Source organism: Ictidomys tridecemlineatus, chromosome 5 (genome assembly GCF_052094955.1).
Source record: "Ictidomys tridecemlineatus isolate mIctTri1 chromosome 5, mIctTri1.hap1, whole genome shotgun sequence".
Lineage (NCBI taxonomy): Eukaryota > Metazoa > Chordata > Mammalia > Rodentia > Sciuridae > Ictidomys > Ictidomys tridecemlineatus.
This window is the reverse complement of record NC_135481.1, coordinates 75969835-75984557: the sequence shown is the minus strand read 5'-3', so window position 1 is coordinate 75984557 and position 14723 is coordinate 75969835. Positions and strand designations below refer to the sequence as shown.

The window sequence follows — 14723 nt, the reverse complement described above, 5'->3', positions numbered from 1 at the left end:
AAATGTAGCTTGACTCAGTCCCCTATTTCTTCCCCTTTCCTTATATACATAAGGGATATAGTAGAAGAATGCACATGAAGAAGGTTTGAGTTAAAAAACAGATTTAACAGGGGCTTGTGTTACAGATGATGAGAACAGTGGTTTGGACACAAGATGAAGAAAGAACACTCCTTCAGAGCATCACCTGCTTCTTCCTTCCCACCCACTCCTATCACCTGAATCCATAGCTCATATGAGGAGCAGACTCAGGCAAATGTCAAAGAGTAATGAGTTTTTGTAAGCAGAAAAGTGAGTGAGGATAAAAGAAGTAAAGGAAAATTCCCAGTGATCACAGTAAGGAAACTCAAGAAGTTTCTGGGGAAATTCAATAGACTGACCCAAATTTATGTAAGGCCTATATGAACAGGGCACTGCTGTACAAGTCCTTTGGTAGTAACAAGTTCAACACCAAAGAAAAGAAATGTTTTCAGAAAACAAACTGTGTCTAAACCCTAATGACATGTCTGTTGACATCCAAATGATTAACACAAAAAGAAAAAAAAAGATTAAGAATAACCATAAAGAAAAATATTTTTAGATATCTAGGGAACAGCAATTTAAAAGACTTTATACAATTATATCTAATTATTTGTGCTCAGATTCCAGTTCCAGAAAACTTCTAGATAAAAATAAATACAGAATCAAACTACTCATCATTTCTGCTGCTCCTACTTGTGTCCAAGCCACACTATCATCTCTTGCTTTAATTACTCCCACCCTTAAGCTGCAAGCTGTTCCCAACACAGCACCCAGAATGATTATTTCAAAATATCAGTTCATGCTACTCCTCAGCTCAAAATGCTTTGATGGTCCCTCATTTCAAAGTAAAAGCCAAAGTCCTTATAGCAGCTTACAGATTTTCAAATAATTTTTCAGGTTTCTTGCTTTATTGTGGTACTAGGGCTCCAACCCAGTGCCCTGCATGCGAGGTAAATGGTCTACCACTGAGCTACATTTCCAGACCTTTTTATTTTGAGATAGGATCTTGCTAAGTTGCCCAGGATAGTTTTGAACTTTCAGTCCTCATGCCTACCTTCCCAAATACTTCAGAGTACAGGTATCTGCTACTGTGCCTGGCTCACTTCCTCCTTGTGAGGCTAGCTTCTTCTATACCTTACTGCTTTCTTTGTTGTCTCTCAGATATGCCAGTAATACTCCCATTGCAGAGTCTCTCCAATTACTACTTGTCCTGGCTAATATCACTATTCTCAGAGAGACACACGGCTTGGTCCCTCCCTTTTTTCAAATACTATTTCAGCAGTTAAGACCTTCCATAATGTATTTATTTTTGTACAGAAACATTTCTTCCTACCTCTACCACTCCCATCTCCCTTCACTGTGTTATTTTGCTTCATAGCATATATTATCAACTGATATACTATATACTTGTCATCTTTTCCCACTAGACTAAATTCCATGATAAAGAACTTTCTGATTATTAGCTGTATCTCCAGTTCCTACAATAGGGCCTGGCATTTGGTGTATTTACCTTAATTTATGAGAAAAACTAAAAAGTCAGTCTCATTTATCACAGATGTCACTTGCAGACCAGTTTTCATTTATATTATACAATAGGAATCTCTCTAAAACATTACATTTGCTGGAAAACTATAAATTCTTTGCTTATGCCCTATAATTTTTTTTTCTTTTTGGGGGGCGGAGGGTTTCTGTGTTGCCCAGGCTAGTCTTGAACTCCTTGGTTCAAGAAATCTTCCAACCTCAACCTGTCAAATACCTAGCACTAAAGGCTTACATTACCATACCTAACCTGTATTTGTCTTTTCAACTACAGTTACTGAAAAACACACAACTTAAATATGTATATTAAAATTCCACTGAAAGAATATTTTTTGTTATGATTTATATATGAGGTGTCCTCCAAAAACTTAAAAGAGTTAACGCAGGAAGGTCCAGAGGTAAAATGATTAGGAGAGCTATAACCTAATTAGTCCAACCTAGTATGAATGGACTGAATGGGTGGTAACTGTAGGCAGCAGGGGCAAGGCTAGAGGTGGTGGGTCACTGGGGGCTTGCCCTTTGAGGATTTTTCTTTCCTGTTGCCCCTCCTATTTACTCTGCTTTCTGGTTGCCATTAACTTTGCAGTGCTCTTCTGCCATGCCTTACTGCCATGATATTCTTCTCATCTTGGGCCCATAGCAATGGAGTCATTTAACCATAGATCTAACCTTTGAAACTATGAGCCAAAAGAAACTTTTCTTTCTCTAAGTTGTTCTTGTTGGGCATTTTGATGACAGTGACTAACATGTTTGCTTTCTTTATAACGTAAGAATTTCCCTATTACAACTTTTGATAGTCTCAGAAAAACCAATTTAGGCAAATTCTTCGAAAACTATTAACCAACCATGTACTCAAGAAATACTTCTCAAGATTTAATTGCAGAGGGATAAAAATCCTTAATTTTTCCCTCAGATTCCAGTTGGACTGTTTAGTATAACTAAGACACAAAGCATCTGAGATCTCAAGCATTAAGATTTTGTTTTTCTTCTGTTGTTCAAGATTGGGGACTTCACCTATGGCAGTGTATATTTCTGTTCATACCAGAGAATCCAAAATTATTTCCATGATGTAATAAGAATAGTGGAAAAATGCAAAATGCAGCCACCTTAAACTGGATTTAATATAGATAATTCTAATTATCTATGGAAACAAGGAATACAAATGAACCTGTTTTTTTAAAAAAAGATACTCATAAATAGATTAAAATCTTTCCCAATGCTAAACAAGATTATGAATATTTTTTTCTATTTCTCAAATAATAAAAAAAATAATAATTACATGAAATTCTCTTGGGTCAATTCTATTTTTCTTAACCCACATTCAGTGTGAGTGTTTTCACACTGACATAACACTTATTTTTTTTATTTCCCTTTTGGTAGTGGGGATTGTACTCAGGGATACTCAACCACTGAGCCATACCACTAGCCCTATTTTGTATTTTATTTAGAGACCGGGCCTCACTGAGCTGCTTAGTGCCTTGCTTTTGCTAGTTACTTATGACTCAAATACTTGAAATATGGCTTGTGGGATGAACCAAATCTTTAATTTTATTTAATTAATAAAATCTAAATAACTACATGTGGCTAGTGGCTACAATACTGAATAGTGCACATCAGAACCCAGAAATAAATCACTGGCCTGAAATAATATTCTTTATTAGGATCCATTAACTAAACCTATTTCCCAGAATTTATAAGTTCCATATAAGAATCACCACCACCCCCAAATCCCAAAAAGTTACATATGAAAGGTATATTTAAATATATTTAACATTTAAAATTATTTTTTAACATACTATCGAAACATAATTTTGTCAATAAGGAGGTCAAGAAAATTGAGCAAGTCTTGCACATATGGTGCAACTCTACACTGTGCACAGAGAAATGAAAAGTTGTGCTCCATTTGTGTATAATGAATCAAAATGCATTCTGCTGTCACATATAACTAATTATACAAAAAAAAAATCCACAAGAACCAGAAAAAAATGGAATGAGTCTTAAAAAGAGAAATGATGAAAAATATTTGCTTCTTTTTCTCTTAAATCTAGTCAGCAAGTCCTCTTGGCTTTACAATTCCAAATTCATCCACTTCTTTCCACCTCCTCTGTCTCTACATTAGTCCAAACTACTATCGTCTCTTATATACATTACTGCCATTGCTTTCCAACTAGTCTCCCTGCTTCCTCTCTTGCTCTATTCATTATATGCTACAAAAGTGATGATCTTAATGCAAATTACATTTGTTATTCTTGTCCTTAAATTTTTTTAAATGCCTTCTATGCTTAGAATATATTTCAAATTCATTAAACATGTCATATAACCCCATTCCTCCTCCTTTCTTCACACTGAAGCTCATCATGACACTGTTCTCATACTCATTGCTATGGTCCTGTCAGACTTTCCTAGTACTCCTAGTGGTCAAAAATTTGTCTGGTGTAAGGTCTTTGTGCTAAGAATGTAATTTGCTCTGATCTCTCAATGGGCAACTCTTATCATTCATGTTACAACTCAAATATCCTTCTCAAAAGAGGTTTTCCTAGATCACTATCTACTGTTGCCATCTAATCACTATTACATAGTTCTCTTTTATCATCAGATTTTCTGAAATAACCTTTTATTAAGTTACTTGTTTCTGTTTTCCTCCTCTAGGATGCAGATTCAGTGAGAACAGGGAGCTTTTCTTAACTGTATGATACACAGCAGGCTCTCAATATTTTAGGAAAAAAAACCCAAGTTTTCTGTAACTGTCGTCTTAGATTCTATATAAACTGGGGAAGTTGGTGGGAGTTCTTCCAAGACTGTCTCAGGGACAATATTACATTAAAATGGAAAGGTTTAATGACTTCACCCAAAAGCTGCTCAATAGCTTCATTTAACAGGAAGAAAAAAAAGATATTTAAAAAATCTTTTCTTTTTTTCCTTTACATCTTATCCTCCTTTTATCAGTTTCTCAGTGATCAGAAGAATGCACCTATGGGAATGGGGATGTACTTCAGTGGTAGAACAACTTTCTAGTGTGCCTGAAACCCTCGGTTTGATCCCTAGCAATGCCAAAAAAAAAAAAAAAGAAAGAAAGAAAAGGAAACAAACAAAAAAAGAATGTACCTATGGAGAGAGCTCTAATCCCTTTCTTAGCAGCCCTTCCAGGAAGTTAGTTTTTTTAGACTCTCTTCTCAATGACCTTGAAGTTACCCCTAGGGAACCATATTAATATGTCAGTTTTTTAAAAATATATTTTTAGTTGTTGATGGACCTTTATTTTATTCATTTATTTATATATGGTGCTAAGAATCAAACCCAGTGCCTCACATGTGCTAGGCAACCACTCTACCATGGAGCCACAACCCCAACCCTTCTATGTCAGTTTTAAGGTAAGGAGTCTGTGGGATTGCATAGTCTCACCTCACTTCTCTAACTGCTACTTGGGCAGTGTAGACTAAGAAGATTCCCAACAAACTTATTTAATCTGTAAATGGGCTTTTTAAGGCAATGAATAATAATAAGAAAGTCAGCTCCCAAAAGTGAAACGCTGTTCCATATACAATTTATCATCTCTGATGAGGAAAAATATTTCAAGAAAAACAAAGCAGTTGTACAAACTTTCAAGGTACTTCCTAACATCTTAGATTGTAATCTGAAATGTCCAAAAATTTTAACTTATTTATAGATGTACTATTAAGAGATCTTGTTACTGTGTTTTGATAGACTGATATTGAGGAAATAATACAAAGCTAAGATTTTTCTTTCCTGTGTATGTCAAATCAATAAGATAACAACAACAACAACAAATCAAAGAATTGTTAGTATTTTTTTCTGTAAGAAGGTGCTATAGTTTGAATCTGAAATGTCCTCCAAATGTCCATGTGTTAAAATCTTGGTCCTTAACCTGTGGCACTATTGTGAAGTGGTAGAAACTTCAAGACTTTGGGCCTAATGGGAAATTTTAGGTCCTGGGCACATGCCCTTGAAGGGGATTGTGGGACTCTAGTTTCTTCCTTTCTTTCTCCACATCCCAGACATGAGATGAGTGGCTTTTTGCTCTATAGCATGCTTCCTACCATGATCAACTGCCTTGCTACAAGGCCCAAAAGCAACAGGTTCCAACAGTCAGGGACTGAAACATCCAAAACTGTGAATCAAAATAAACCATTTCTCTTTTTAAATTGATTTATCTTAGGCATTTGCTGTAGTAATGGAAAGCTGACTAACAGAGGGCATAGAAGCATAAATTGAAATGTTCAATTTACACACATGTAATGAGAGATGTAATCTAGAGTTTTAACAGGAAATCAACCTGTTCTGGCCATTTACAATATTCATTCTTTTAAATACCCTAATTTAGCATTTCATTAAAAAAAGGCTTATGTAAAATATTTTATACAGTCCAGAAAAACATAAACTAGATAATGACAATGTGCCTGTGGCTACTGTGAAAGAATGTGTTTCAGCAAGTGAGTCTATTAACATAAATCTTATGAATCACAGACTCTTATTTTTCTTAATTGGTCTAAAATACAGCATTTCAAGTTGATACTCAACATGATAAGCAAATTAAAAACTATAAATATATTTCTGAATTTGTTATTTTATGGTACAATGTTTTGGAGAACTGTGAAAGAAATTCAGCCAATTGAACCTATCATACAATTGATTGAGTCTTTACTGTATTTCTGTTTTATATATCAAGTGATAGGTGAACTAGCCCCTTGTAAAGAAGGGATTTATGAAACATGAAGGACTGTTTTACCTTCTAAGAGCCAGTTCTACACCTCATTTGTTGTTCCTAACACCTAAGATATCAGTATGGCAACCATAATCATTCTGACAATGAATGTGAGCAAAACAAAATGCCAATTATCCTCGCTGAAGATCAGTACCCTTGAAATTTCCCACAATTTAAGGTTACAGTTTTTGTTCTTTTCTTGAAGTACATGAAATTATTGAACCTATCATACAATTGATTGAGTCTTTACTGTATTTCTGTTTTATATATCAAGTGATAGGTGAACTAGCCCCTTGAAAAGAAGGGATTTATGAAACATGAAGGACTGTTTTACCTTCTAAGAGCCAGTTCTACACCTCATTTGTTGTTCCTAACACCTAAGATATCAGTATGGCAACCATAATCATTCTGACAATGAATGTGAGCAAAACAAAATGCCAATTATCCTCGCTGAAGATCAGTACCCTTGAAATTTCCCACAATTTAAGGTTACAGTTTTTGTTCTTTTCTTGAAGTACATGAAATTATCTGGAATAAAACAAAGTAACAGTCTGGATTGTATGAACTGTATAAAGCAATTTAGCACAAAGTCTGGAAGCACAATATTTATGCTCTGGTATAATACCCTTTTCCAACTTGTAGAATTGCAGAAATTATAAAGCAAAACCACTACAAATTTAAAAAGAAAAGTATCAAATGTTTATATAATTACTAAATGTTATGGTTTGGAAAACCAAAATGCCACTAAATGATGTTATTATACACTATGCTTTAGGTCTTTAATTGAACCTGATCTGATGTCTGTAGTTTATAATTACAGAAAGAAATATCAGGCTTTCCCAGATTTACTAAATAACAATTTGATTTAAAACATTTTCAGATTTGTTAAAACTTAAAGGAAACCAGTTATGTCTATATTTTTGATAGCTGGATTAAAACTTCCAGTATTACTAAAGCAACAAGACATTTTCAAACATAAAAGGCATAACTTATACCTAAATTTATAAACTTATTTTTAAAAACTCTTTGACCAAATTGTTATGTGCATGTTATAAATATGACATTCATCACATTCATCACAATGAATCCCATTATTATGTAAAATTAAATGCAATAAAAAACTCTTTGAAATATCCTTAGTATAAATAATACAATTATACTAGTTTAATTTCAAACACATACATGAATATGCTACCAAAGCAGCATCACATGTAGGTAGCTCCATTCCTATAGTAGACAACAAAAAAATCTTAAAATCAGGATGATAGTCTTCTGTATTTGTATAGAGGTGACTGCTGACATAGAAGAGCAAGCATAGGTGGCCTTACAGACAAGTAGATTGGGATGCTAATAAAAGTAGTAGGAGTGAGGAAGAGGTCAGGAGAATTAAACAACAAAGGGAAGATGTGATATGCCATTATTTGCCTACATAATATTATTCAACCATCCATATGTCCAAACAGTTATTAAAATGCTGAAAAGAAAGTAGGCACTGTAAAATGTTAGTTTTTACTTTGACCAAAGTCACGCATTTTTTTTTGGATTGCACAGAAGGTCTATATGATTTCAGAACATACTTAAACTCCAATCTTGGTTTATCAGTGAGTTTGAGTCTTTCAACTTCTGGGTCAGTTGGTCCTCTAACTTACACGTACAACTCTGAGAAAGAATCTCCAACTTAATCAATACCAACAGCCTAATAATACTTAACCTACTCTCTTGCACAGTAAAATCAAAGTAAGTAAATGGAATGTCTTCATGTACAAAGCTGTGGAAATACACAGGCCACTGGAATAATAGAGCCATGCTCCAGATACAACTTGGTGTTATAATGCTTATCTCTTGACTTCTGATCTGGACACAGAATTATGGAAATATCTATGTACCTATAATATTTATATAAACTCACAATTAACCAAGGCCTGCTCTCAATCGTCTTTAGCACAAATGCTGGTAGTGTGTTTATTGCAAAAGGAAGAATGTGATTCTTGGTAGAAAAATAATGCTGCATGACAATGTGTATACCACCTGACCTTGTAAAGCATCAGTTTCGTTTCTATAAAACGGGATAACAATCAAACCCTGACTCACAGGGTTAGTGAGAGGCTCAAATAGGAAACGAATTTGAAAGTACTAAACCATTATTACTATGTAAGGTTCTCTTTTTTTCCCCTGAACTTTTGAACTTTCAACTTAAAAGAGGTTTAAGATCAAAATATTCAAACGTAGGAAATACAAACTAATAGGGTTTGGAAAGGGTGAAAGAGAAATAAATTTACGATCAGGATACTGAGTTAGAACAAGGGGAGTAAGCTGCAGAATTATAGTAAAGTCCTGTTGCAAACCCAGAAGAGTTTCATGCTTATCCATTGTAGACATGGGCCGGCCATGGCACCCCCATCCCCACACCCAAACTATACTGTGTTAGGCTTAGGTGAATCACTGGGGACAAGTTCAGTCTGGAGGTGCACTGCAGGAGGGGGGGGTGGGGGTGGAGGGCGCTGAGGGGGGTAGACTTCCAATTCTGACAATCACCTCTCCCTCAATACTTTCAAAGAACACTCCATTCCTCCTTCTCTTTGGATCTGGTCCAGCCTATTTGAACAATTCCAGGTGAAAAAAAGAAAAATGACTGTTAAAAACTTCTTTTAGAAGGACTCTGTAACTATGGAACACCAGTAGCACCATTACTCCTTCCCTACCATCATCTACTTCCAATGGTAAGGTTCAGTGTCTGAAAAGCGGGTTATGTTTTATTTCTCCCACAGGCCTTATCCTCCAAGTCTGACTCTCTCATGTATGAAATGAAGAATGATAGCTCCTGTCAGCCTCATCCCACCTCCACCAAGAGGATGAATGAGACAGTGCCTGGAGTGGTGTCCCATTATGCCCTCTTGCCTTAAGAAAATCGTCCTGTTAGAACCGACATCTTCACTGAAACAAGCAAGGCTGAAGCGAGCCTGGCGCGTCCCACAGAATCTATTTCGGGGAGAAGGGAAGGGGGCCCGTCGCCAGTCGGGAGCGGGGACTGGGCCCACCAGAAACCTACCTGTTGTTCCGGATGCTGACCAGCACGCACAACACCAGCTCCAAGTAGGTGCGCAGCACTTCCAGCCAACGGGTGGAGAGCTGCAGGCCCTCGACTTCTTCCCCTCCAGTTCCCGAGTCCGCGCCACCTCCGTCGCCAGGGCCGCCGCCTCCGCTCAGGTAGTTCTCCGCGGCGAACTCAACGCGCAACTCTCGCACGAACCAGCCGCACTTGCGCATGAGGAATTCGAGCCGGGGCTGCTCCGCGGGCGAGACGCGGAGGCAGATGCGGAGCTGAGGCCACAGAGCCGGGTAGAAGAGGCACTCGCGCCAGTGCGAGCAGGAAGCCGAGGCCCGCAGCCGGTCCGGCGCGGGCAAGAAGGAGAAGATATGCACGATCAGCTCGCTGGGTAGCGACGCGGCGCCCGCTGCCTGTCCGCACAGAGCCATCCGGCCCCGCCGCCGGCTGTCGGCTCCCGGCCGCCCCCGCAGTCCCCGGAGCAGCCCCCGCAGCCGTCGCAGCTGCTGCACCCGCAGCCGCTGCCGCCGCCGCCGCCACCGCGCCACTCGGGCGGCCCCGGCTCGGGTTCGAGCTCCCGGCGGTCGGGGCTGCGGCACTGACAAGAACAACAACATCAATGACAAGGAAGAAGGGGGCGGAACCGTCGTGGGTCTCGGCGGAACCAAGTGGAGTACAAGTTGCGGAGAGGGGGAAAGGCCCCTATGTAGGTGGCCTGCAAATAGCGAGTCGTAGGTCTTTCAAACTGTACTCACGCGCGTCCAAGGCCTGCCCAGTCTGTAACTTCAAAACCCTCGCTGGTACTGTCTAGGGGCCCGGAAGTAGCTGGGCTTACCGTAAGGAAACGACAGCCCTCCCCGCGCCTGGAGGCGGAGGCTGGGCAGTGGTAGGAGCTGAGTTTGACGTCACCCGTGGTGGGAGGAGCCTGGTGCGAATGAGCGCGACTTCCGGAATGAGGATGCGCCGGGTTGCCGGTAGGGAAAGGGAGACGCGGCACGTGACTCCTGACGCACGGAAGCCAGGGGCATTGAGGGGGCGGGGCCCGGACTGGGCGCTGGAAATCGGGACACTCGATTCTTGGTCCCAGGCGGTAGAACTTGGGCGGAGTGCTAGAGATCTTGAGACTTATTTTTGCACGTTTCTTACTTGCTGCGCTGCGGACTTTTAAGCCAAAGTGTCCACTTTCAGGGTCTCTTTCAGTGGTCCCACTTGCCAGAATATTAAGAATTGCTGAGATTGCATTGCTGAAGAGAAGCAGGGGGACTTGCAGGCTAACCTGCACAGGAGGTGTCCGAAGAGGAGAGGCGCGGGGCGGGGCAGGGCCTTGGGGGGCCCGGCGGCCACGAAGCCTATAGGAGGCCCCAGGCGGACCTCCTTCACTCGGACTGCACAGGTGGATTTCCCTGCGCCCCTAGTGTAGGGAAGGATAGCGCCACCCTATGGTTTTAAAGGGGGAGAAAAAAGTGGCAAATGAATCTGGGATCTGCTGATTGCCGGTTCGTTCTCCAGGGCCTGAGGAAGGGCCCCGTTGAAAAATTTGGGATGATAGTGGATTTCTTCAGCTTGGCACCCTTAAGGGGAGGAGCTTTTTTCTTTCCTCTGGTGGTGCTGGGGACTGAACCCTGGACCTTGTGCATGGAAGGCAAGCACTCTACCAACTGAACCATATCTCCAGTCAAAGGAGAGGAGTTTTTGAAATACTTTCCCCTAACTGCACCACAATTTGAGAGTTACATGACTGGTTGAAAAGGGGCAGTGAAGTCAGAAAGGATTAAGTGATTTTGTGTAATAATTGAGGTTTTCTCTGGGTGGGGGCTGCCTCTTCAATTAGAAGAGCCACATCCACCTCCAAGCGTTACCTGTGATTTTGAAACAGCTACATTTTCCTGCTCTATACGTTAAGAAAGCTAGATGTTTTTAGCCCTTTTTGGGCAAAGCTCTCTGTTCATGACTCATTGGGTTGTCAACAGTATTATGTTGTTACCTCAGAGTTTTCTTCACAGTGCCTATTTTTCTTTTTTTAAAGGAATCCTGTAGGTCACTTCTCAACTCTTGCATGCAAGAGTTCTGTGTAGTTATATTTTATTAATATTTAACAAGCATTTAGTGGTAACAGCAGTGAATTAGGAAGTTAAGGCTTGGATTTTAAATTTAATTCTTTGAAGTATTTTGAAGTGACCTTTAGACATCTAGATCTTCTAGTTCATTGTATGTCTATAAAACATATTCCTGTATAAAAAGAATAACCTCGTGGGCTGGGGCTGTGGCTCAAGCGGCCCAGGTTCTATCCTCAGCACCACATACACACAAAGATGTCGTGTCCGCCGAAAAATAAAGAATAAATATTAAAATTCTCTCTCAAAAATAATAAAAAAATAACCTCACACTTGGCAAAATTTCAGTATTGTCTAATATTCCTTATACAAATTTGGAGTTATTTTCCGATTGTCTGTTAAAGCTGCTTTCTCCCAACCAGGATCCAATTAAAGACCACCTTTATATTTGGTTGTCTATATCGTCTCTTTTAATCTAAAAATTAAAAGGTTTTTTTGGGGGGGGAGGCGGGTACCTGGGATTGAACTCAGAACTCAGGAGCAGTTAACCACTCAACCACATTCCCAGCTCATTTTTGTATTTTCTTTAGAGACAGGGTCTCACTGAGTTGCTTAGCAAACTCACTAAATTGCTTAGGCTGGTGTTGAGTTTGCGATCCTCCTGATCTTCCTGCTTCAGCTTCCCCGACTGGCTGGAATTACAGGCATGCGCTGGTTTAGTCTTTTGATTGTTAGTGTTCACGATTCCCACAATTTTTTTTTAATTGTTTTATTCTTGGGAGATATTTTTTCTTTAAGTTTATTTATCTTTGAGGCAAGCACTCTGCCACTGAGCCACAACCCCAGGCGCCCCCCCACACTTGTTTTTAAACTGATTTTTTAAAAAGACCAGGCTAATTACCTGAAATGGAATATTTTACCTTCTATACTTGACTACTTTCTTTTGGTGTTCAAATTTCACCTCTATTTCCTATATTTCTTATAAATATGCAAATTAATAAAGACTTTAGCCTTTATATGATGTTGAGTACTTTACATGAAATCACATTTATTTGAACAATCACAAATAGTTTCACAATGACTATTTGTGGATTAGGCTGATAATATCTTGATCTTCCATGTAAAGTTCTGTGGTATTTTTTCCTTCCTTCAAAAAGACTAACCTGTGCAGTGTGATTTTTGTTTCCTACAAATATCCAATTCTCCCATCAACCATTCACTGAATGGGTTTGATAGCAATTCATAATTCTTGCCTGAATAATTTTTATTAAGGGTTATAAAATGACAATTTTGCATTCTTTCATTCCATCTATATTTATTAATTTTTATTCTGTAGATGCTTTCTTTCATACACTAGGATCATTTATTTACCCTGAAATATTAGCTCCTTTTGGAAAAGCAGAAAAAAAAATGCGTAATTGTCTCTTTTTTTTTTTGTCAGCCATTTTGAAAGCAAGTTTTTATGGCTTTGGAGGATGATAAGTGAATTTTCTTAGCTCTTTCTGAAGAATATTATATATATTATGTATTTTATTAATGGTTTATAGATTTTAAGCAGTTATAGTTGTTGATTCTCAAATCTTGATGCTTCTATAACACCTATCAATTCTGTGTAATTATTATAGTCTTAAAAAATTCCTTGAGTGGATTCAGTAGATATAACACAATGGGTAGGAGAGTGAGGCTAGATTTTGATTTTTTTTTTCCCTGTTTTGGTTTTGCTGTGATCTAAGTAGGAGTTCTTAAAACAAATTGCTCATAACCTCTTTGGTCTTTGCTTTCTTCATCTATACAAGCATGTGAATCCTTGCAGCTCTATTGTTTTCTGATTCTTAACAAAAACCCACTATTAAATTGAGATAAATTTTACATTTGAAATTCATCCAAGTTGATGATGATTTTTAGTAATTTTACCAAGTGGTGCAATCATCACCATAAATCAGTTTTAGAACATTTTCATCCCTCAGGATTCCTCTTGGCCATCTGCAGCTAATCTGTTCTGTCTCCGAGCAACTACCAATATACATTCTGTCTCTGTAAATTTGCTTTTTTCAGACATTTAAAATAAATGAAATCATGTGATATATGGTCTCTTTTTTCTTCTTCTTTTTTTTTAAACAATTGTTTATTATTTTTAGTAAAATCGTGGTTTATGACAGGAAAATGGGTCCTGTTAAACTGCATTTATAGTCTGCAGAACACCTTGGGTTAGCATAGATTCTACTCTAGATTTCACCGACCTCCCACCTAGCAAGTTCTTTTCTTCCCTGCTAGCTGGACCTGCAGATGGAAGAGGCAAGAGCTGGGATTAGTTGCCAATAGTTCTTGACATAAAACGGGTAGCATAGTAATTTAAACTGGATTCAACCTGTTTGCATCTTACAAAGGTAAACAGCTAAAGAAAGTAAAATAAGAAGTTACTGCTTGGAATGTACAGTGCATATTGGCCATGTATACCTCTTTACGATTTGTCTGCTTGCTTCTCCTGTTCAATCATTTCCTTGAAAGGTGGAGGATTTTTCTCATATTTATCTTTTCCATTTTGAGTTACTGAATTGCTCCTTTTTAGCCATATGGGATTTGTTAGACATGCTTGCTGAGCAAGCGGAGCAAGGTAAGTGAACAAGCAGAGTCTGGTCTATGAGAGGCCACCATTGAGTGTCCACTTCCATCTTCTTACACTTAGCATAATGTTTCTGAGTTTCATACATGACCAGCATATGTCAGTAATTCATCCCTTTATGTTGCTGAATAGCATTCCATGGCATGGAATTTTTTTTGTGTGAGTGTGGTCTACTCATTCATTTGTTAATGAATATTTTAATTATTTCTAGTTTGAGGCACTAAAGAGTAATGTTGCTATGAAACATTCATGTGCAAGTCTTTGAAGTTTTTATTTATTTTTCTGTCTGTCTATTTATCTATTTATTTATTTTCAGACTGGGTATTGAAGACTTCATGAATGCTAGGCATGTGCTCTAACACTGAGCCACGTCTCCAGCCCCTGGATATACATTTTAATTTCTCTTGAGATAACTAGGAGTGAAAGGGGTTGTATGTGTAACTTTATGAGAAATTGCCAAACTGTTCAGAGGTGGCTACACCATTTTCCATTCCCACTAACAATGCATGAGGGTTCTGGTTTCCTGGCTTTTTGACCATCTGGAAATGTACTCTGATTTGAGATTGATATTTCTTTCCTTAGCATTTTGCTAGCAATGAGCTGCCTTTTTCTAGGGCATCATTAATAATTAGCCTTTAATTATGAGGAATTATTCATAAAGGAAACAAAAATATATCAACCTTCCTTAAAATAAGATTCTGCTTCTTAGTGTATATTTGA

At 38.5% G+C, this 14723-nt stretch overlaps 2 protein-coding genes across 2 annotated transcripts in view; one reads left to right on the top strand and one right to left on the bottom strand.

Annotated features, from left to right (window-relative positions):
• Positions 1–9943, bottom strand: part of Fbxo33 (F-box protein 33) — a 38098-nt gene extending 28155 nt beyond the window's left edge. Inside the window, exon 1 of the mRNA XM_005322713.5 lies at positions 9330–9943. Within this exon, the coding sequence (XP_005322770.1) occupies positions 9330–9943 (614 nt within the window). The remainder of the gene's footprint in view (positions 1–9329) is intronic.
• Mia2 (MIA SH3 domain ER export factor 2) overlaps positions 1–13462 on the top strand; it is a 166234-nt gene extending 152772 nt beyond the window's left edge. Inside the window, exon 29 of the mRNA XM_040275088.2 lies at positions 9049–13462. Within this exon, the coding sequence (XP_040131022.2) occupies positions 9049–9068 (20 nt within the window). The 3' untranslated portion in view covers positions 9069–13462. The remainder of the gene's footprint in view (positions 1–9048) is intronic.
• Positions 13463–14723: the final 1261 nt, after the last annotated feature.